This window comes from Vitis vinifera, chromosome 4 (genome assembly GCF_030704535.1).
Source record: "Vitis vinifera cultivar Pinot Noir 40024 chromosome 4, ASM3070453v1".
In the NCBI taxonomy this organism is placed as follows: domain Eukaryota; kingdom Viridiplantae; phylum Streptophyta; class Magnoliopsida; order Vitales; family Vitaceae; genus Vitis; species Vitis vinifera.
Genome location: NC_081808.1, coordinates 659768 through 684057, shown reverse-complemented (window position 1 = coordinate 684057; position 24290 = coordinate 659768). Strand labels below are relative to the sequence as shown.

The following is a 24290-nucleotide window of genomic DNA, read 5'->3' as shown; positions in this document are numbered from 1 at the left end:
AAAAGTATGAAAAGTATAGACTTCACCTTATATAATTTTAAAATTTAAAACAATAATTTTTTATTTTTTTTTATGACTCATTTTATATCCAATCCACCCCAAGATTCTTGTTACTTTAAAACCCCTATTAAGTAATATTCTTGCCATCAAGAAAAATATCAATTTAATGTAATTATTAATATATGAATAAATAAATATTTTTTTAATTGAGAGATTAATATGTTTTTACTATATAACATTTATAAATGTATAGTTTATAAATTCAAAATCAATGGATGTTGTTAAAAGTTAATATAAAAAAACCGACAATACTCTATAAAAATGATATAAATATTAATTATAAGAAGATAGAAAGACCGTTAAAAAAAGATATATGGTATTAAAACTTAATCTCTTATAAGATAAAGAGATTCGGAGCATGTTATTATAATTCAAAGAAAAAGTTCATTAAAAAAATAGAAATTATAAAAAATTACTCAACATTGTAATATAATTTTTTATTTTTCATTTTTCTTTTCATAGACTTCATCAATTACTAATTTATATTTCCTTTAATCTTTAAAAATTTTCCAAAAAAAAAAATATTACTTTATGTGCATTTAACAAAATTATTAATTTAGTATATAACCTTGAGTTGGAACCTAAGATTTTATTATTTAAATAAGATTATTAATTTCTCGAGATTTTAATATATATATATGATTGAAGATATCATTAACAAATGATTTGCTCACAGTTGAGAAGTAAGTTGATTGAGTGATCTTCAAGTGAGAAAAGAACTACTTGGCAAAATCATGAGCAGAAATAAAATGGATGAAATGTAATCCAAATGGAGAATAAGGACAACTTCAGCAAAAGAAGCTCTATAGAATTCAAGAGAGGTTGATAAAAGTTGTTGTCCCTTTTTAACAAGTGAAAATGGAAGATTCAAGTCTAATCTCCAGTAAAGGTTTTGAGTATGGAGTTGGCAAAGTAGAACACTGAGTTAGCTTGTTACTGTGGGTTTTGGAGAAGCAGCAGAGGGTGAATGTGTTCTTCATTCCACATGGGAGAAGCCAGCTCCACTGTCAGCCTTTGTCCTGCACACATGTATATAAGACCATTTTCAGGGCTATTCTGGGTATAAGATTATTGCTCCCCCCCCTTCTCCTTATTAATTAGAAGCTAATTTCAAATGGGCAAACGACTTTCATTTAATCTGTTACTGGGCTTTAAAAAAAAAAGGAAAAAGAAAAATCTTTTGGCTTTGGAAAAACCCTCATTCTAAACAAGGCCACAGCTTCAAATGGAATTGACGAAGCATTTGAAATTCTACATTTAAACCATCTAAAAAGAAGCAAAGGGGATTGATTCAGAAGGCAGGATGGCACCAAATGAAAAGGCTTACTTCACCAAAAAAACAGTTTTTGAGAATAGATTTTAAAATAGTTCTTAAATTGTTTTCAGGAACAAAATCCTATTTGAGAACTCAAATATGAAAACAATTTTCTAAGCTTATTTTGAAGGGTATTTAACACTAACGTATAATGCAAAAGTTTCTAGAGAGTATTCTTCATTTTTTTCAATTGTTGATTAAAACATTTTACAAAAAGCAACTGAAAAGACCTTAAATTTATTTTAAAAAACAATTTGTTTCCAGAATAAGTTATCAAAAAATGATTTTCTATCAAAAGTTTATCAGATGTGTTTTCTAAATTAGAAAACTGTATTTTTAGGAACAATTACCAAACAGGCCCAAGCTTCCAAAAGTTTTTATAACAACATTAGTCAAATCCAAAGGTTATGCATTTATGCAGGTGCTGACATAAATTTAGCAAGCATAAGACATGAAAAAAGCATGATGTAAAGAACTAATGTATGTTTAAGCACAAATCAACAATTGTTGAAGAGCAACTGAACATTCAAAACCATCCCATGAAGGCAAACAATGACTTACTTGTGATCAGAAGGATTTGGAGTAATTTCATACACGATTGTTGCAACAACATCCCGCTTCAACTGTTAATTCATATCAAAAGAAAATCATCACTTGAAGCAACAACACGACCATGGCAACCTATCTTTGGCAATGAAATTACCTGGGTGGCTTCACCCTTCAACCCAATATAGCGTATCTGAGTTGTCTCACCACCAAAGTTCTCAGGGAAGTGCAAAGTGAGACTTGCAACACCTTGAAATCTAGAATACCTGATTCAATGGATTGATACAATGTCATAAAGTAGAAAACAACTGTGTACAAAATGGGAGAAGAGCCCAGTAATATCTGTACAGATAAGCAATCATATTCCCAAGGCTTAGACCTGCCTTCATTCCTCTCCCTTACACAACCTTCCATTTTATCACACTGCTGAGAGCAAGCGTTTGTTGTAAAAGTGATCAAATTAATATCACTGGCAGCAATGAGAACTAAAAAAATTCCATATCGATCAAAATAATCTATTCATAACCAATAGCATTTTGTTACGTCAACTAGAATTGAAGATGAGGAATATTACCGTGTCTGGTATTCTAGCATTCCTTGCAAATTCTCAGCCAAATCCCACTCCTTGAGGCAAAACAAACAAATGCTTCATATAGGTCTTAAAAATTATGTCCAAACTCTCTGACAAGCTAAGATCAGGTAATACCTGAATAGATTGCATACTTTGAGCATCTGAAAAATCAATCCCATCTCGATTAATGAACCTGAATTTCAACAGGACAGACTTAGTTTTTTTCCCCCCTTTTTATTTGGAAGGAAAAACAATGAACTATATACAGCTGGTCAAAGAAACATTATCAAGTTCCCTCTTTATGTGAGGAATCCCGAATAAAAAACAAGCTCACTGTTATAATAATTCCATGGGTTCAGAAGGACAAACTTACGCTCTCATCTTGCAAGGACTTGTTCCATCAGCACCACCAACAACTGAAATACTTTTGATCTTAACATCTGATGTAAACCTATCACAATTAATTCCAGCAAATAAATCAGAACACTTTTTCACCCCTCTAGGAAAAAAAAAAACAATAAAAATAAAAAGATAGTAACACCAACAAATTAACAAATACAAATGAACATTAGTTATTCAGGAATTTATTTCCCTTTGTCCAAGAGTTAGGGTATACAACCACACTAAAAACACTTTTTCGGATGTTGGTAAACAAATAACCAAGAGGATAACAAAATTCTGAGTTTACCAAATGCAACATTACAACCAGACAAATTTCATAAGGATGAAATGATTCACATGATTTTCATCAAGCATGACAAGATACATATCACATCCAATTAGAAATGAAAAATATTGGCAGTAAAGCAATGCAATGAAGGGGAAATTAATTTGAGAGTATGGCCTGCACAAGCATAAAGCAATATCTGATTTTCCAAGGGAAGGGTACCACCAATATATTAAAATAACAGATAAAATATGAAATCAAAAGCGTTAATGAAAGAGAGAAAAACCTTATGACATTCATCACAAGGTTAATTTCTTAATCTTTTGCTTAACTAGTCAAACCATGCTCTATGAGCAGCATACTTTTGGTAGAAAATAAATATATTGAGAGAAAAAGTAGAGATACAAAATCATAAGCCTTAAATGATGGACTGTCTAGTGACTACAATCTGATATCACTTTAGAGAAAGCCAAAATTTCATGGAAGATCTTGGATTTTGTTATTAGGTTCTAGGCTATTCTAAAATTACCTTTTTCATGCTAAGGAAATAGCAGCCTCTAAAAACAACAGAAGTTACCACTTACGGGATGAAAACAAGTAATTCAGGGTCGCCATCATTGCTTTCTAAATGTCCCTGTTACAACAAAGAGGATCATACTTCAAACACCTCGAGACCTCCAAAATTTCCATCAAATAAACCAGGCATGCTAAAATTGGTATTCCCTTATTGCAAAAGAATTGATACCATACACCAACAATTTTGGACCCCAGAATTTATTTTTGGAATAAAAAATTGTTGTGTTGTTCATAGTTGTAAAAGTAGTAAATGAGTTATATCAAAAAATTATATCATAAATTAATTAACATATAAAAAAATGAGGATTGAAAAGCAGACTGTCTCTAAATAGATAAGGGAAAGGCATGCTCCACACACTAAACCTACCTCTGAAGAATTCAAACGCTGCTCCCAAGCTTTAAAAACTGACTTAACACTTCCTGGCACAGCCTCATTTAAAGCAGATACCTGTAAATCCTCGGATAGAAAAGTTGATGTATGACAATGGAAAATATAGGCAAATAACTAGTCAATAGACATAGAATTTTCTCGACAAACAAACAAGAACCCACTAACATATATCATTAACTGAAGAAAGAAAACAAAGTTAAAAACAAAATGCACAAGAACACACATGGAAATATTCATGTCTTGTTAGATTTCATTAGTAGATACGGCAACAAAATCATTCATTAATCAGAGAATTCCTGCCCAGTGAAATATTTTCTGAATCAGGCCCCCAAAATTCCTCTCACATGGGCCTCCACTTTCTCTCCATAAGTCCATGAGGCTTAGAAAGTGAGATTCAATAAAAACTCCTTTTTATCGCTCATCTATTTCCTATGTGGGACAAAGAGACTTAGGCAATCTTGCCACAGGCTTGTTCTCCAGATCAAATGACCCATTGAAAAGATCCCATAATTATTTCTTGTAACATCCCATATTTTTTTCCTTGAATGTTACAATGTCCTGGGCCATTTTGCAACTTATTAAAAGATGATCCCCTCAGTTTGCATCCTCCTTATAAATGACAAAAGATATAGAACCACCCAGTTTCTATGCACTGAATGATCAGCCATTCGAGTTTTTTCCTGCATAGTGACAACCAGCCACCATGCAGAGGACAAAAGAGTGTCACATCCTCCTTCTAAAAGAAGACTTTCCATTCTCACTATTATACATTAGAAAAGGATTTCAGCAATAACCTCCCATTGCTATTTCTTCATTTAGTCATGTCAATCCTAAATTGGACCTAATAGAATTTCTTGAAGAACTCTGCACTCAGTCTTAGTATGCAATCATGAAGTAACCTCATAAATCCAGGATCCTACTGCATCACCTCAACCAGATAAATGAATAATTTGCCACCATAACTTCCTGGTCAGGTGCTCATAATGTAAGTTCCAAAGCACATGTCTCAGATATTCCTACCCATACCAAAATTAGTTCGCCCACTTGAGTAAATTTATCTCAGAGCATTAGCAATAAAGATCCCAGAGGAACACCAAAAGTTAGGGTGAAGGAAGAAAACCAGAAGTCATCCCACACCGGATTTCAAAAGGCTAGTCTTGTTCAGTCCACAACTAGCACTGTTTTACTTTTCCTCGAGTTAACCTTTGTCTTGAAACCACCTCAAAGCAAAAATAGATCTATGGTAAGTAATCTGTTACTGTTTCTCAATTCTCAACGACATAAAAGGCAGGAGTTAAAACCCTAGGAGGCTAGGACCACCCTTCCCATTCCATGAAAATAACATCCTCACCATTGCCTCCTTTGTCACCAATTTACTCAACATAACCAAGCCAACAAAGCCATGCAAAAGCTTTCACCTTAACAACTCTAAAGACGATGCTAACTACAAAAACTTGACCAAGCCAATATGATGGGCTGAATAGAGGATACTCATTAAATTACTAACAATTTTTTGTTGATAGGCAAGAGAGGTTGTATATATACAGCAAAAGAAAACAGTACACTAGAATACATAGGACATATACAACGGGCACAAAATGGCAAGGCCACAAAAGAAATAACACAAAAACGACATTAATCAAGTAACTAACAAATAATGGGATATTCTATTACAATCTATGGACTTCCTAAAGAGATCGCACACTAAACATGGTAAGCCCAAATTCAAAGTAGCCAAGAGGAGTAAAACTTTTATACTAATCAAAGATATAAAGCAGTAGCAGTTCATGAGTTCCCACATTTTAGATTTGGAACATTAACAACTTGATATACAAATTTTGTGGAAATACAAAGAGCATCAGGTATATTGCAGAAAATCAGAAATAGCAAAGGCGGAGGCGCAGACACCCACTTTCTCCCCTTTACCGATCAACAAGACTGAGTTCCCAACAAACATAACACTAATGAAATAACAATCAGGGAACCCCTTAAAAACACAGCAACAAACAGAAGCCAAGCATCTCAAGGTTCAGATTTCCAATTTATGCAAATGGGTTGTTGTCAAAATACAAATTACTCATCTGGGCACGTCAGAACATTGATATTAATGCATAAAAATGAAATTCAGCCCAAGGGTTTATGTCGCAGTAATCAGAATGGGTTCTTCAAAACAAATCAAATCCTATCACAATACAGTGAGCAGTTCACTACCATTTACAATTTATAAAAAGGAAAATAAAAAAATAAATTAATGGAATATAAGAGATGGAAATTCACCTTAGAGAGGTCTATATGTTTGTAGAGAGACCAATCAGCGGCACAATCGTGATCTTCACAGCTGTGGTCGTGTAAGCAAGCCATTGATAAAGAATTACACAGCAGAAGAACAAAAAAAAGACGAGCCTAGAAAATTGCTTGGAAGAGGAGCCAACAGACGCCTTCGCTTTTTACTTTCTAGAACAATTGTCCTTTCAAAACGCATCGTTCCATTGGAAGCCTAAAGGAGTGATTGGCAGCCAAGTTACCATTCTTTTTGTTTGGACAGTAAGTATTTAAAACTATACGTATATAAGAAAAATGGAAGAATAAATAAATAAATTATTTTTATATATTATTTTAAAATTACTTTTAATTATATTTTATTTTTTATAATTTAAAAATAAAACTAAATATAATAAAATTATTTTTCTTAATATTTATTTATTTTTTCTTAATACTTTCTTGTTCATAAATGATTTTGATTAATACACTTTATTTTTTTACCTCTGAAGGTGAAACATTAATATTCATATATAAATTAAAAAAAATGTTATTAAAAAATTATTATGATAGTATTTGGCAGATGCTTATTGCTATAAATATAGTTCTATTAAACCCTAATTCCATATTCAAGGAAAATAATTATTATTTTTTTCTTCTGCGAAAAAAATTCTCAATTATTGAAAATAATTTAAAAGGAAATCATGGAGTAATTCCAATAAATACATAAATAACAGAAGGATAAACCATGACGCTGAGAAGAATCATTAGAGGGGTCCGGAGGAGAGCGCAGGGGGAAATGGCGCAGAAGCCAAATCCGCAGGGTGGAAGTCGTGGGAAAATCGATGAGAAGAAAATGGAGGGCATGGAGGCTCAAAGCTCTTCAACACTTGCCTACGTTCTGAAACCCTCACAGTTGTTCAACGAAGACATACTCTTCTGCATCGATGTCGACGCTGAATCCATGGTGGAGATGAAGGTGACGGGATCCAAGGGGAGACCCATCACCAGAATGGATTCTATCAAGCAAGCTATTCTTCTCTTCGTCCATTCCAAGCTCGCCATCAACTCTGATCACCGCTTCGCCTTTGCTGCTCTGGGCAAAACCGCTTCTTGGGTATTTGTCTCTCTCTCTCCTTTTTTTATTTTTTCAAAATTGACTCTGGGGTTTTTTTTTCTTTTTGAACGATTCACTTCGGCGTTGTTGATTTTTGGAAATTAGGCTTCATGGGTTGCTCTCGTTTCCCCTCTATTTCTGGTTTCTGGTCTGTTTGGTTGGTGAGAAAATGAAGAAAGTAATAGGAGTGAAATTTCGGATCTCTACCACCAAAAGAAAGAAAGAAAGGAACTTCTTATCCTGCCTGGATGAATCTGCTTTTGGGTACTTCCCATTTCCATTTATTTTGCCCATATGCCAATCCTTGGTTTTTGAGAAAACTAAGGAAAAGAAAAGAACCCCTTTTTTTTTTTTGTATTTATGTTGTATTAATCTTGGAATATCCGTACCATGCTCAATTCTAGGGTGGCCGTATCAACCATAGCTTAGAGTCTGTCTTTTGTTAGGTTCCATATGTCTACTTTGGATTGAACTTTGATTTTCCTTTGATTCGCATGTTATTAATTATGACCAGGGCTCTTGAACTTGTGTTCTGTGTTGTTTGACTATTTATAATGTTCTTATCCACCTAAAACTTGATGTTCTTCTTGACGAAGACAGAAAACTTTTGTACTCATACATTATTCGAATCTTGAGTTTCTCTCTGGCCTAGCCTAACGCTTGATTCTAATTCAATAAGATTGATAAAGAAAAATTCTAATCAATCACATTTCTGCAATTCTCAAATATCAATTGCCCATGGGCTTCATTTCAGAAGGGCATAACACACCTATGGCACAAAGTGTGCTCTGTGAAAATGCATTTTGAAACTGCATTAATTTTAATATTTTGTGAATTTAATGCATAAATCACGTTTAGGAACTCTGGGGATCTTGCTTGAATAACTAAGCTATTTCCTTCTTCTTCGTTAAGGGCTGTTAATTGCTATTAATTCAGAGGTGTCTTGTTTCTTCTTCAATATTTTGAAGCTTCAGAGAGAGTTTAGCAGTGAAGTTGATTCTGCAATTGCTGCACTTCGGGGTCTGTCAGTTGATGGCTCTTGTGGTAATGCAGATCTGACCCAGTTATTCCGGGTAGCAGCTCATGAAGCAAAGAAATCTCGTGCACAAAATCGGATTTTCAGGGTGGTAAGCAAAGCTTCAATTCACTCAGTTACTTTTATATTTATTTGCTTATACAGTTATTTACTTATTTCTACATTGAGAAATTTTTTTCATTTATCTATTGCATCTTTGCTTGTGATACAGCTGTATTTGAGAGTGGTAGTAGAGAATGGTTTGGAGTATTTCTTCTCCCAATTGGTTCTCTATGGTATGCCTTTTGTTTATTTTTCCTTGTTCTCTAGGTAACATTGTAACTTAGACAGTGAACAGTACTGGGCCTGATAGTGAGCGGTGTCTTATTCTCCCTGAGCACATTTCTAAATTCTATAGCTATGTCTTTGAGGTAATGAAATCCTATGGTAGTAGCAAATCATACATGGAGTACCTTTTTGAATAAGTATGGAATGGCTTTTGTTGTACAATTAGGAACTGATTTATTTGACTGAAGTGATACAAAAAAAATTATTACTTTTCATCCCGAAGTAATTATTGCTAACCCATCCAGTGCTGGGGGATATGAGTTGCAGAATGTAATATCTCAAACCCTAACATGCTTAGACTAGTAGTTTAACCCAGAAGCTGCTTTATTTGACATTGTATCTAGCAACTAATTTCAAACACATATCTAATATAGTATCAAAACATTCATACCAAGGCAGGTATTTGGTATTTATGGAATGTTTGTGAACAGTAGTTAAAGTGTTATGTTACCTATTTTTTTTTAAAAAGTAGTTGAAGTGTTATGTTTAGGCTGCATCTCAACTAGAGGCTTGAAATATTATCAGCTTTCCAAGGCTCCATTTGGGTCACATAAAGAACTAGGAAAAGGAAAAGGAGTAGGAAGGAATCTTGCATCTCTTGTTGGAAAATACGAAGAAAAATAAAATATAATGAAAATTATTTAGGAGTTTATATATCTTTTGAAATTCTTCATTCTTTGGTATAGAAGAGGAGAAAAAAAGGGAAATAAATTTGGAGAAGCTTGTGAGAATTTTATTTACTTCAAACTTATTTCTTATTCTCCTTGATTTCTTTTTTTTTTTTTTATAAATTTTTTCCCTTTCTTTCCTACAAACTTTTCAAGGTCCAAATGAACTGTAATAATTCTCCCAATCAATGATTGGTGTGTTGAATACTTGTCAACAAAGGATGCCCATGTCCATCATGTTCAGCTCCTATTTGAACTCTCACCAAAGAGTCCACCCAATGCCTGGCACCTATTTGGATGGTTACCAAAGAGTCCACCTTTGTTTGTTTCAAAAGTGTGTATCAGAATGACTCTAGCAGGTAGGGGAACTCCTTTCTTCAGGAACTATCCAAACTACAAATTAAAAGGGGACCTACTTCCCTTAGATGTTATAGGCTCGTCTGTCCACCCTGGTGATTTTAAGACCATCTCCAATTGTTGTATTCTTCATAAAAATAACGTGCTTTATTATTCTGTGTTCATGTTCCATGAATTTTGCATGCAAATGCTCAAACTCAAAACATTGAAAATAATTTACTCAAAGTGGAAGTTGCTTATAAAACGGAGAACTCAAACACCAGTACTAGAATTCATATAGATTGCTTGATAGTGTTACATAACACAGTGACAAGTGTGGCTTGGGCTAACATAGATTCAATATGGTGAAACACATGTTCATAGCACAATTCATGATTGAAGGACTAGCATGAATTTGCATTAACAGGTGCAGTGGCACATGCATGTCCATGCACACTTATCCATTATGAAAGAAAAGCACATTTTCTTATTTCTAGCCACTAGGTTCAGGCTGCCACCTGGTGGGAACTAGTATTAATATATTTATTTTTGGGGTAGAACAATCGGATCAAGGGCTCAAAAACTCTTTCCCATGTGCTCTTTAGCTTTGGGCTAGAAAGTAATTAGACGGTGCCTCTATGTCTATTCCAGATTTTGTTATTGGTTGAGCTCTTTTTGATGTGGGAAATGTGTTTTTTGTTAACCTCTCTCTATCTATTTTGCCTTTTTGACACCTTACCTATGTACCTTTGTGCTCCCCATTTTAATTAGTTGTTGTTAATAATATTACCTTTTGCCATATATATATTTTTGGGGTAGTGAGGAGGAAGGAGTATGGAGAAGGGAAGAAGTTATTCTGAGCTTCTATGAGGTAGCTCTCTAAAATATGGTTTCTATGAGTGGTCACTGAAGAAATGTTCAAAGCTAATGTTTGACCAGAAGGTGTAAGGAAAGCCACATGAAATTAAAACATTTCATTTTTTAATAAATTTTTATGGCACCAATAACGAGCTTTTGGCTTGCATCCTGGGTAAGGTCGAAATATTTTTGCCTATTTATCATGTGGTTTATTTAAGTAAAAAGATCATTCTTATTTTTTATCAATTTTTTTATTTCTGGATTTTGAAGTACTCGTTGGTGGTGGCTCCCATTTTTGCTCCATGTGATGTTGACATCATTTTGTGCAATGAATTTGTGAATCCAAATTCTGTAGAAAACATAATGGAATGTTCCTTTTCTTGTGGCTTCCATTTGCATATTTCCTACTTCATCCTTAAAAATATGACACTACAATATTCTTCCATGTACAGATCTTAATCTACTGCAGATCTTCTGCTCCTCCTCAGCATCAATGGCCTGCCAACCAGAAACTCTTCACTTTGGACGTGGTTTATCTCCATGACAAGCCTGGTCCTGAGAACTGCCCACAAAAGGTCTATGATGCACTTGTGGATGCCCTTGAACATGTCAGTGAGTATGAGGGCTACATCCATGAGAGCGGGCAGGGGCTAACACGTGTCCTCTTCCGTTATATGTGTGTTCTATTATCACACCCCCAGCAACGTTGTCAACAAGACGACGTTGACATACCCAAGTCCCTCGCAAAGAAGTTGCCTGCAGCTGACTCCACCCCAGCTGAAGAAAGTGTGCCTGTATCCAGCAAATGAGTCTCTAAGAAATTAAAGTGTGTTTATGTTGCTTTTGGTCTTTTAATTTTTATGTGTATGCTTTTGGGGTTTTACAGAAAGAAGTTAATATGCATCTGTAGTTCAATGAGAATTTCCAAATTTGCACCCACCTTTCTGTATAAATTGTGGAAGTATTATTCTTTGGGTCCTTGAAATGTGTAACAAAACTTAAAAGCTCTCAACATTCCATACTGTATTTTCATCTTAAGCTGGTGTTTGGGGAATGGGAAAGTACATCCTGGAAAATGGCTCAGAAAAAAAAGGATGATGCATCATTATGAATTCTTTGTTGAGTGCCCAATCCAGAGTGAAAAATGTTTATCATTTTATTTGTTTTTATAGTATCTAGTGATTAATATTCCCTTTGATTTCTGAAGCTTCAGGTGGATAATTTCCATGCACTGAACAATAATTTATGTTTATAATTGGAAACCCATTAAAAATATAATCATCTAGATGTAATTCTTGATAAGGTCTTACACTTATACAAAAAAGAAAAGGGTTTGAATTATACAGGGTGGCAAAAATTATTTGAATTCATTGAACAAATCTGAGTGTTGACGAATAAGAATTAGGGCTGGGTGTGTTACAAATTTTTTAAAAATGCGGGGACTGATGAGCTGGAGGAGCAAGAAAATGGGGATTGCGATCCACCTCAGCATCCTCCTAAAGCATATTACTTCAAAATTTTGGATAAATCCAGAGCTTTTCATCCATTAAAGTGCTTTGATACATGAATCAGTCTAACTCAATACTTTTCCCATATCTTGTGTAGTGCTTATCAGCCACAACTGCTCATTTTCAACTCTTCTATGCCACAGCCCTTTGTTAATACTCGATTGATTAAAGAATCAAATACCTATATTTGAATCAAAATATTAAAAGTATTGGGTTCAATTATTGATTCAAAATAATGGAATCAGTTGGATTCAAGGGAGTTTGAAGAAAGGAAAATGTAAATGCAGTCAATGGTTTTGTTGCAGGCCCAAGAGCCATATGAAGTCAGAAAAATATCTTAGAACTCCAATCAAATGGGTTGCCTTTTAATAATCATTTCTTGAAAATGACAAGGGCATCATCACTTCTGTTGATGGCATAGTTTTTGAGTATTTTTCAGCACTACTGCCCTTTCATGAGCGGCTAAAGTTTTTCATTTTGAAAGAGTCTTTTCTTATACTCCCATTTGCTTTCTTCCCAAAATATTTTCCTTCATACTATAGAACTTACATATTCTATAGTAAATGGGACTATCTTAAGAAGCCCCACAGATATGGGAAAAGTCAGAACCTATACAGAAGGATCCTAATCACCCAAAAAAAGTCCACTTGTTTTATGGTCAGGATCATTTGATTGACTTGTCAGCTTTAGACTTTAATAGGTGGGGATGGATTGAATGTGGGTCTAATCCCCATTTATAAACCCTTAATCACACTATGATTACTAATAAATTATTTGTAATGCTTGACCCACTGGTTGCATCTTTTCATGGTTTTGTCCAAACTGTTAAGGGACTCTCACCCAATTGGAATTGCCACTTTTCCTATCTCCCTTGCCTGTAAAGTAAGCATCAACCTGCATCAAGGGTCAACCCTCCTTTTTTTCCTTTCCTTTTCTTTTCTTTTCTTTTTTCCTAGGGCCCAAACACCCATTTGCAATTACCTGCTTTGCCACTGTTCACACATTTCAATCACTATTTCACCTAACGAAAGAGAAAAAAGAAAAAAAGGAACAGTAAGTTTGAATTATTTGAATTTTATGGCCCTCGTAAATTAGATGCAGCATTTAGTTTGAATCAATGAAAATAGTTGTTTTTGAAGAGTTAATCCTACATGGGTACACCTCATATGCCCTTTAGGTAGCCTAGAATAATACCCAACATTAAAAAAAACAGTGAATTATTGAACCAAGGTGTTATTTTGAGCACACTGGGAGCCACTTCTGCATATAATATAGGATTTTGGGGTCTTTAAATTTATGCTTGAGGAGACTTGGATTTTAAAACTTGGTGTTTTGTCAGCTGAGATGGGAATCTGCATATCCACTGTATCTTCAGAGATTCAAGACTCTGGAGATGGCCATGAGAATATGGTATTCTTTGAAGATTCCACTGCTTCTATAGGAATTCAGAGGCTTGGCTCTCTTCATTCTCAGCCAGGAAGCAAAGGACTAAACCAAGATGCTGCCATCCTCCATCAGGTTAGTTGATATGTTCCATCTTTTTTGTCTTCTTTTGGAAAATGATGATCAAAGCTTGTTCTTCTATGAATTTTACTGATATAATCCAGAGTATTCTTCATGTTGAGAGGCGTATATAGTATAGTTGTTTTCAAACTTTTTTTTTTCTTCTGCAAGGGCTATGGAATGGAAGATGGAGCTTTCTGTGGAGTTTTTGACGGCCATGGAAAGAATGGTCACATAGTGAGCAAAATTGTGAGAAACCACTTACCATCATTGCTGCTAAACCAAAAGAACGCGCTCTTAAAAGCGAATACTGCAATGAAGGGTGAAGATTTGCATACTCAAAAGGAAAGAAGAGATGGCATGGTGATGCCAAACAAGATTTTCAGGAAATGGCAAGAGGCTTGTGTTGGAGCTTTCAAGGTGATGGACAAGGAGATTAAGCTTCAAGAGGATTTGGACTGCTCTTGCAGTGGAACCACTGCTGTAGTCATAGTAAAACAGGTAAAAAAAAAACAAAGAAAGTGAATTGAACAAATCATTTCTCAAATAAATAACTCAATTCACTTCAACTTTTTTTCAGGGAGACGATCTTGTTATAGCTAATCTTGGCGATTCAAGAGCAGTTTTAGGGACAATTACTGAGAATGGAGTCACTGCTGTTCAGTTAACTACTGATTTGAAGCCTGGCTTGCCCAGTAAGATCTTTGATTAAGCTTATCTTCTGGGCAATTCCCATCTTTTGTTCTCATATTTCTTAGAAACTATATCACTGGCAATGCAGTGGAGGCAGACCGAATAAGGAAATGCAATGGCAGAGTGATCTCGCTGAAGGAAGAGCCGCACATTCAGCGCGTGTGGTTGCCCAATGAGGACTCACCTGGCCTAGCCATGTCTCGAGCTTTTGGAGACTTCCTGCTCAAGAACCATGGCATAATCGCCATCCCTGATATCTCATATCGCCGTCTAGCTTCCAATGACCAGTTTCTTGTTCTAGCAACTGATGGGGTAAGGCCAACTTCATTGAAATATCACCTCTAGAATCATGAACAAAATAACGATTGTGTTAACTCTTGGGAAGGATGTTGATCATTTTCATACTCTGTTTTGATTCAGGTGTGGGATGTGCTGAGTAACAGCCAAGTTGCAGGGATAGTTTGGTCAGCAGAGAGTGAAGAGGAGGCGGCGAAAGCAGTGGTGGATGCGGCCACTGCTGCATGGAAGCACAAGTTCCCTTCTTCAAAGGTGGATGACTGCACTGTGGTCTGCCTCTTCTTGCAGAAGAGGCAGCAAGTGCTTCAAGCCTGCAACCCTCCCAGTTGAGGATTTCCTCTCTTTTTCACTGCAATAGTCAGGAAAGGAGAAAAGCAAAATTGATAATAATTTGGGCATTGAAGTTATCTCAATGATGCAGGCGCTGAAGATATGACTGAAAAGAAGGCACCAATGTATAGATTAGGATGTAAAACCCAATCCGGAGTGATTTTGGTTAAAGTGCTTTTATTTACAGTATTTTGTTGATTGCTCGTTAATTGGAGAAATTCTTTTAAAGAGAATCAATTAGTACTTGAATATAAATAATAAAAAAGAAATGTTTTGATAAATATATTATATAACAAAAAAATTATTGCTTGAAAAAAGTGATTTTATCAAATAAAAAAAACACTACAACACTTTCTCAAAATCAGTCCTAAATTTTAGCATGCCATGCACCTCCATAGATGTGTACCACATCATGTCTTGATATAAACCTTGTCCACAACTTGGAAAGGCTTCCTGGCTGAAAAACTAGGAGATCATAAGAAATTTTTGTTAACAATTTGAATTCAATTCTTGGGTACAGAGACAGAGCTTTGAAGCTTTTCTAGCCAGGTCAATATATTTTGAATAAGTGATTTTTCAAGTAAGTTTTTGGACCTAAGTCTTCTTTAAGAAACACTTCATAAGAAGGAATAACTGCAACTGATTAATCTTAAATCAGAAATTCCCACATCTCTCCCGAGTCCCAACAAAACCCACCTCCCCATCCAACATCAAAACAAAGAACTGATTGCTAGATGGGGTTTCTTCCCGCAGCTCCAACACCCGAATGCAACATGTCCTGCACTCGAGAACTAGAAGCAGAAAAGCCACAGTGCCACTAGAAGAATTCTTTTAAAACAAACCAATATATTGCTGTAAAGCTAGAGGACAAAATCTTAATCTCTTTAAAGAGAGGAAAAAATATGCTCTCTCTTCTTTAGAAAGGTATCTGCACTGCCATCAGGGTCTGTCAAGAAACTTCCAAAGAAATGACAAAGCCTCTTTGGGATCCACCCCAAGCCAATTCACTCCAAAAATCACGTTTAATCATCTTTGGGATTCTCCACAAGCAAGTCATCGTATGTAACAGGTACCCTCATCCTATTATGAACAGAGACACGGTTTCCTCCAGCATTAGGTTGTTCAAGTTGATCTTGGACTGGAGGTGTAAGCTGGGAACCATCTGAAACGTTGATTGCAGTATCATCAATGGATGTATGGACAATATTTTGAGAAGATGCCTCTTTGTTCTGCGCTGGTGGTTGCTTACTGTTTGGTTGCCTGAATTGCTTCTGCAAATGGTAAATAATATAACAGCAATTATAATCTACAACTTGAAAGTTGAAAATTAAAATGTATGATGTAATGCAATTTGGGAACATGAGGATGGCAAAAAGCTTTGAAATCCATGAATTGAGGCACTGAGAAGACAACAGAAAAGAGACCTTAAAGTGGGCAAAATATATGGGTCCCCATGGAGCAGAATACAAAATAAAATTTGCTACTGACACCCATTAATGATTAAGGTTTTGTCCTTGTTGGAATGGCTTCTTAAGGTGTCACTGTTTTTGGAATGGCATTGTGGCTCAACTTGAAGGAACTACAAGCATGACAGGAATGATAAAAAATAAGAGTGATAAAGGGGGTGAAAGAGACATAATGGCTTATCGTTTAACTAAAATATGCTTATATAATCCCAGATGAAGCACAAAGGAAAAACAGATTTATTTACCCAAAACTGAAATTAGTTCATGTTGATAAGGAATGCCCCATGTTGTTTTGGTATGTAAAGCCCCAAATATTTAGGACAAGGGTTAGGTAAAATAGACTTATCAGAAGAATAGACTAGCAACCATATAATATATGAGGCCACTCAATTCTTTGAGATGGACCAATTATTGATGGGTATTCCTAGCATGACCAGACTAACTTGCAGCCTCAATAGAGGGGCAAATATCATGTAAAGCCAAAAGTAAGAATGTAAGATACCTAAGAGATAAGGCACTGAGCATAGAGCCATTCAAGGTTGATAGGTCAAAGCTCCACTGAATTATTTCCCAATTTACTTGACCCTTGTTTTATAGCAGTGAACTGACAACACCAGCTTGAATGGTTTGAAATCTATCCCGAGGTAGCATTCTATAGTACAAGAAAATAAAAGAAAATCTCACTCAGAACTTCCCAGAACTCATGTTCATGTTTACAATTGAAGTACTCCAAAATGCAGGATGAATAAGGGATGTACTGCACTCCTGCGTTTCTTCAATCAGAACTAGTCTCCCACTGTTTCAATGGAAATTGAAACTTGGAAGCATAGGCCTCAATGCTATTGTAAAATGCATGTACAATTAATTTTCAGGGTCGGCATTTTGTAACAAGATGGGAACGTTTCTGAAGACATTTCCTAGCATCTTTTTTCCCTATTACCAATGGAGCCTTAAAAGTGTTCTCTCTATCAGGATTGTTCATCTGCTTGCTCCAAACATGACCAATGGGGCCAGTCTGAAATATTTCCAGGGTCCAAATCTCCTATTAAGAAATATGCTCTAAATATAACACGTGGATATGCATGGAATACCAGCAGCATAAAAGTTGTTGATTAATTGCTAAAAACTGATTGGCTACACACCTCAAATTCCTTCCCTCTTTTCATTATTTCTTTGTAGGCATTAGGATCCCGTACTTTGATTATGCTCCATAATATGCCACCCCCTGTTCTAGAGCGTTTGCCATCAGCTGTCATCTGACCTCCACAAGCTTGAATTGCATCCACCTGCAAGTTTTATGTTGCATCACAGATATTCCAACAGTAAAAGGAATCTAGTAGAGAATAAAGAATTTAAAGATGTGTTAAAATTTCAAAAATAACCTTACATTTTGAGAATATCACAAGGGGTAGGACATTTTCAAAATGAATTAAATTCCATCTTGACAAAAGGAATCAACAGCTCATACTTGAAATGTGAAAACATACAAACATCTAACACAAGTTACTATAGCAAACATGCTTTATAACAAATATTACTTTCCCTTGCAATTATACATAGGATCAGAGCTTTGTGTAAAACACTAATATCAATCAGCACTCTTCATAGCTATCAATGAAAGAAGTTTGACTTTCATTCTATCACCGGTTATTAACCATTACATCATTGCACAAATATATATTTATGTAAATTCGTAGTTATGGTTTCTAAGCATATGATGTAATACATCATGAAAATAATTCCTACCAATTACATAAGAGAAGATTTCTGTTGGACCATAGGTATGTTGATTCTGTAAGATTAGTGTGTTTGCACATAATGGAAAAATTAAGAAGACCTCCAATTGAAGGGTAATAGGAGGATTGAAACAGGAGAAGTAAATTAACAGAAGTTAAGAAGGAATAGGAAAAAAAAAAAAGACCAAGAGACAACACTAGCATTAAAAATATAATGAGAACTTACACTATATATCTTACATAGGGTCCTTAATTGGCAGTAGGAAATGGGCAAAACCTTTGTTCCAAATTAGTACGATGGAGTCTGTCCAATCCAATTTTAATGGTTGAATTTGTGAAATCGTCTACTTTTATCTGAAGACCAGACTTTGTGGATGAATTTTCCTATGAAAATTGAGATGATACTTTTTCCTATCCATAATCCTTTTTCTGATAGGAACATATACTCGTATGAAGTGCCAAAACTCTAAAAAAGAATGCACCAAGCCATTTGAAATTAACCTACACCAACAGGAAACAATGAAGCAGTTCAGCCAGGGGAAATCTCAGCTCAGAGATCCACGGGATCAGAAGCAGTAAAAAATGACTCCTGCAAGAGACATCTGCAAGGGTAGGGAAACAATACTGTGCATCAGAAATTAGGAAAGGCACTATGGTGTTAAACAGAGTGAATAAGAATTGTCAGCTCTCGGCTGGTCGAAAGTCAATTACAAACCCAAGTTCTCACCTTTACTTGCAGGAACCAAATGAATCTTACTTTTCTATACCAAAACAAATGACGACTTATTTCTCATATTTTCTATATTAGGAGGAATGAAGTAAGAGGCAGAGGGATCATGAGATCAGACCAACCTTTAGGAGTACCAGTGAAGGTCAGGACAGATACAAGTAACAAACTTAAAGGTGTTAAAAAGGGAATATATATATATATATATATAACGAAATAGGTGATGGAGAGAAGTTCATGAAGCACACAAAGGTCTAATAAAGCATATAGCTGGATTGTAATGGCCACGAACTTATGTGCACAAGAAGGTACCTTCAGACATCTTATAAGACACGTTGAGACAGACAACCATAGCCCATATTAGATATGATTCAAAAATGGCATCTGCAATATAGGGTCACTGGAAGGATGAAGCATCAGGAAAATCGAATTTTCCCAATCTAGAATTTTTGGCAAACACAACAAAATTAAATAATTAGCAACTTCAAGGAAGTTAAATTGTATGTCTTCCCTGTTAGAATGTAATTGCAAGTTCACAACATCACATGGAAAGACAACTACATCATGAACATGAGAACACATCCTTCCAAGAAGAGATAACAAGCAGTACAAAGCAGCCACAAACTTGGAGACAAACGCAATGTTTGTCCAATGGATTTGTAAACAACGGTAGCATTTATTGTTGATGCAGATGAATGGATTTGTAAACTAGAGTTCCACTTACATTTTTAATCCAGTTCAACAGCCATTTAACATGCAAGAGGTTTATCTGAATGATATCTTCTATCCATTTTGAGATCAGATTTATTTGCTTGATAATATCCTCCTAACAAAAATTAAAAGTGGTAGAAACATTAAGCTCATACTATAGCCCATAAAACAAATTACATCCAAAGGGGTATCATTAAATTTGATCATGGTCAATAGAATATCGCATCATGGTCTTAGTAGTTAGTATCCATCACATTAACTTCCCTTTAGGAGTCTACGACATTTCGGTTCGCATACAAAGTAAGCCAAGAAAGTTCTATTTTCACCCACTCTCATAAACACAAGATTAGATGAGAGTATTACCTCTTTGACAAGATCACTCAATGCAGATACCCCAAGACAACCCACAGCAGTCCAGACCAGGTATGATTTCTTTTCCTTCAGACGCTTGCATGTATCTAAAACAAACCTGCAAAGAACATAATTTAGAAGAAACTCAGAACCACACACAAGTTCCCTTTCCCTTCTCAATAGAAAGAGTAAATATTTCAAATTTGAAATTACTGATGGGAGGGAAAGATAGAGTAGTTCATTAGAATCTTTGACTTCTATGGGTAATAATAAGGACTAGATGAGAAAGATTCAGTAGAGATGATTTGATAATATGGAACAAAGACCACAAGCTACCAGAATTGAGTGATCTGTCTTAAATTGAAAGGGGATACAACAAGGGCCAGAGGCCAAAAAGAATGTGGATAGAGGTTATGAGAAAAGATGTGATAGTCTACCATAAAACATGGCACAAGTTATGTATATCTTATCTACGAAAAAAAGACATGTGACCCATGACATTAAATATGGCCTTATGAACTATGTAGTAAAATGATGAGATATGGTTGGCATAAGGCTTATGCTAAGTTCGATTTCAAGTTTTGACTTCACTTCAACTTTCTACCTTCTCTTCTTTGTATCTTATTCGTGAACTCAACACAAATATTACTTTACTTTAAAAAATTGACTAAATGCACTATACTTAATTAGATTTTCAACTAAAATCCACAAGAGGGAATGTGTAAATTCAGGTTTCCTGCATGATAAGTAATTGGTTGCAAGCAGAGAATATAATACTAATAACAAGCAAAAGCTTTTTCCTTTCCTACAAATAAAACATGACAATCTTTGACAAAATAGAACCTGTTTATGTCAGTGACTTTCGGCACTGAACCACTCTTCTTCCTTTTATTCTTCCTCTTATTTTGCCTCCGTCTGCGGTTTTTACTGCAAGCATCTTGATTCACCGTATTCACAATTTGGCCACTGCTTTGTGAATTCTCTTTCATGAACTCTCCTTCTACATCCACACATTCTCCTTCTTCCACATCCACATGCTCTCCTTCTATATCAAGCATCTCAACATCTTCTAAGTCATCCTCTTCATATATTGCTTCTAATATGTTGTCTCCTCCCTCCATGAAGAAACACCCACACTGCAAAGATTTGGAATATATAAATTATAGACTGAAACATAATTACAAATAAAAAAGAGAGATCCAAATTTATGAAACACCTGCAATGTACAAATCATAGAAGCTAACAATATCTAAAATTTAAATTAAAAATTAAAAAAAAAAATTCCTATTTAGGCGCTTTTAGATGGGTGAAATAGAGATGTACATCAGAAATAACTATATTATATTGCTCAAAAGAATTCTCTAAAAGCAGAAACAAATTCAAATTGACAGCATAACATCAGGACATTACAGGGAATGGTTGCCATTATCAATGGTTCCAGATTTAGGCCAAAACCCTCATAAAATACAATTTTTAGTAGAACATATCCAGCAACCAAAACAATCACACATTCAACAAGAAAATCCTTCCACACACACAAACACGCGTTTATATATATAAAAACCTAGCATTCGTTATATAATTCAATAGAATTTGCCTTCAAAACAATCAGGTCACTTGGCAATTTTATAATTGAACAGTGCGCCCAACGCAGAAGAATAAACCGCCCACCAAAAAAACCAGTCAATCGTCCATCCCGGCTCCGTTTGGGTGTCTGAGAAAATGTGAGAAGAAAATCAAAATTTTGATTTCAGATTACTATTTCTCCAGGACACGGCACAAAGAAAACTATCTTTTCTTTTTCTCAATTCTCTCAGCAACCGAACAGATGGTACTATGTGATTAGAAAGTGACGACTGAACCCTAATTTTTTCAGTGATTCGATAAATCCTAGCATATGAAGAAACAGAAGAAAGGAGTGGAACCTTAATGGCAACAGGCAGTAGTGCCCAGATATGGCGTGTTTGGTTGTGGTCTGAGCTCTGGAATCGGCGGGCTATGTTGGTTTGGGTCTTTAATTGGGTGATGAAGAAAGTAGGGATTGTTTGGATAGCTGGATATCGTACGCTCGGCTTTTCTTGGACGAGTCGAGGATATTCCTATCCCCAATTGGTAAATGAATATTCTATGTGCCGCTTATTCTTAATTTTAATAATAAAAAAAAACATAATTAATTAGATCCATTTGATGAATATTATAATTGAGATTAATTTTAATTGAAATTGAGATTATAAAATTAATATTTAAAAATTAAAAATCACAAATAGAAACCATTGACAGTTGAATAAAAATTATGTAATTAAGAATAATAATTCACATTAATAATGTTTTGAACATTTTTTTTAATTTCATTCATTTATTACGTGACTTATGTAGTAGATTATCATCTTATCATTAAAATAATAATCTTAAGACAATAATTAATAATGTGACATAAAATTGAGATTAACTACAAACTAAAAATCTTCATAGTCGCATTCTAATTAATCCCAACTTGCCATCCATCTTTCCTATGATAAAATTTAAGAGAAATTCAAATTGGCACTATTTAATGCCAATTTTCAAACTTTTCTTAACTTTATTTAAGAGATAGAAAAGACAAAAAATGTTAACAAATTTTTTTTCATGAAAATTTTTGAAAAAAAAAATTAAGGAAAATACTAAAAAAAAATTCCTTTTTAGAGAAACCATATTATTTTCTTATATTTTATAAAATTTCAATAATTTAATTTAATTTCAATGAAAATTAATTTTCTTATGATTGGATCATGTTCACTTAACTTTACTTGTGGGAAAATCAAAACTAATTGGAAAAGCAACCCCAACCATATAGGTATCATGTGAAAAACTTTACTAGATTTAAATATGATTTGACTATATAATAACTTTATGTAAAATATATTTTTATATGAGTCCATTTGGAGTAATTTTGATAGGTTAAAAGTAATTTTTTTAAATTAGATATTTGAAAAATAAAATTATTTTTAAAATTTTAAAAATTTATTTGAAGTTATTTCTAAATAATTAATTGATATATGATTTTTTTTTCAAAAATTATTATTTTTATTATACAATATATGGTGAAAAATAGCATTATAATGTTTTTTTACTCTATATCACTACCTTATCAAGAATAAAGAAAGTCAACAATTTATCATCTATGGACCAAGACCACGAACAAGTCATATGATATTCTCAATTTATTTTTGTAAACCGAGAAATGTATACTTCAAAAAAATATTATTTGATTTATTTTATAAATTGAAGCAAATAACAAATTATAAAATGATTTACCTTGAAAGAAGCCTCTCAAAGATTTGATCCACACCCAACATAAACATAAATAAAAATTATTTGTATTAACATTATTATTATTATTATTATTATTTGTCTTCATGAAATGCCTTATTTTTTATTTTTTATTTTTAACTAAAATATCATTCTATTTTTATTATGAAGATCAAGATCACATCACCATCATCATTTTTGGCTTCAATGGAGCCGCCACCACCAAATCTCACTATCAATGAATTATTTCACTCACTTCAACCCATGTGAGCCATTACAATCCTTTCTATTGTTCTATTATTTGAACAACACATCCTCTTCCAACCTTCCAGCCTTCACTTATTTAATTTATTATTTTATTAACAACACAACCTCTTTTAAAAGTCAGCATCACCCCTATCGTAAAAATAAACAAATAAAACAAATTGAGAGATATATCTAATTTCCATGAATTCTATATAAAAATATCTAAAAATATTTTTAGAGAAAATGATTTTATTATAAGTATTTCAATGAAAAGCATTGTCAAATGCAATTTAAAACTTTTTTATTAAAATATTTTATTTTAAAAGTGCTCTAGAGTACACTTGAAAATTTTTTGGTAGAATTGTTTATTAAAGAATTACTTATTAAATTTTTTTTTTTAGAGAAAACATTTTACTTAAAAATATTTTTAGAGAAAATATAACGACCCGCACCCAGCCATGTAGATATTGTCCATTTTGGGCCCAAAGGGGCCCTAACAGTTTTAAAACGCGTCTACTTGGTTAAGACGAGTCTCTACATATATAGCGTCAAGATCTTTCTTCCCTATCCAACATGAGACATCACAAACACCCCCCATGCAGATACAACATTCTCATTGTGTCTCATGGGATTGCGTGGTCAAACAAACAAACACCCCTTACGGAGCCAAACAAACCCCCACACCGGGGTCGGGGATCGGCTCTGAT

At 34.3% G+C, this 24290-nt stretch overlaps 4 protein-coding genes across 9 annotated transcripts; 2 read left to right on the top strand and 2 right to left on the bottom strand.

The window, feature by feature from the left end:
• Positions 1 to 847: 847 nt before the first annotated feature.
• LOC100255897 (uncharacterized) lies at positions 848 to 6660 on the bottom strand. Its single transcript, XM_002277087.5, has 9 exons — positions 6404 to 6660; positions 4103 to 4183; positions 3744 to 3793; positions 2866 to 2943; positions 2628 to 2685; positions 2496 to 2545; positions 2079 to 2187; positions 1937 to 1998; positions 848 to 1079 (listed from the first exon to the last, which is right to left on the bottom strand). The coding sequence occupies exons 1-9, from the start codon at positions 6485 to 6487 to the stop codon at positions 1037 to 1039; spliced, it is 615 nt and encodes a 204-aa protein (XP_002277123.1). The 5' UTR covers positions 6488 to 6660; the 3' UTR covers positions 848 to 1036.
• A 288-nt stretch (positions 6661 to 6948) lies between these two features.
• On the top strand, positions 6949 to 11839 carry LOC100260976 (uncharacterized). The gene is made up of 3 exons (XM_002277045.4): positions 6949 to 7502; positions 8471 to 8629; positions 11180 to 11839. The coding sequence occupies exons 1-3, from the start codon at positions 7134 to 7136 to the stop codon at positions 11534 to 11536; spliced, it is 885 nt and encodes a 294-aa protein (XP_002277081.1). The 5' UTR covers positions 6949 to 7133; the 3' UTR covers positions 11537 to 11839.
• A 1521-nt stretch (positions 11840 to 13360) lies between these two features.
• On the top strand, positions 13361 to 15256 carry LOC100266178 (probable protein phosphatase 2C 72). The gene is made up of 5 exons (XM_002276918.4): positions 13361 to 13753; positions 13910 to 14239; positions 14319 to 14433; positions 14520 to 14743; positions 14852 to 15256. The coding sequence occupies exons 1-5, from the start codon at positions 13532 to 13534 to the stop codon at positions 15056 to 15058; spliced, it is 1098 nt and encodes a 365-aa protein (XP_002276954.2). The 5' UTR covers positions 13361 to 13531; the 3' UTR covers positions 15059 to 15256.
• A 422-nt stretch (positions 15257 to 15678) lies between these two features.
• On the bottom strand, positions 15679 to 22124 carry LOC100247482 (uncharacterized). Of its 6 annotated transcripts, none has more exons than XM_019219637.2 (7): positions 21975 to 22052; positions 21647 to 21763; positions 20893 to 21185; positions 20062 to 20167; positions 19712 to 19813; positions 17667 to 17810; positions 15679 to 16329 (listed from the first exon to the last, which is right to left on the bottom strand). In XM_019219637.2, the coding sequence occupies exons 3-7, from the start codon at positions 21168 to 21170 to the stop codon at positions 16081 to 16083; spliced, it is 879 nt and encodes a 292-aa protein (XP_019075182.1). In that variant the 5' UTR covers positions 21171 to 21185; positions 21647 to 21763; positions 21975 to 22052; the 3' UTR covers positions 15679 to 16080. The 6 variants fall into 6 exon arrangements, with proteins under 6 accessions (XP_019075182.1, XP_019075181.1, XP_019075180.1 ...); XM_019219636.2 differs by having other exon boundaries at positions 21721 to 21763; positions 21975 to 22051; XM_019219635.2 differs by lacking the exon at positions 21647 to 21763 and having other exon boundaries at positions 21975 to 22124.
• Positions 22125 to 24290: the final 2166 nt, after the last annotated feature.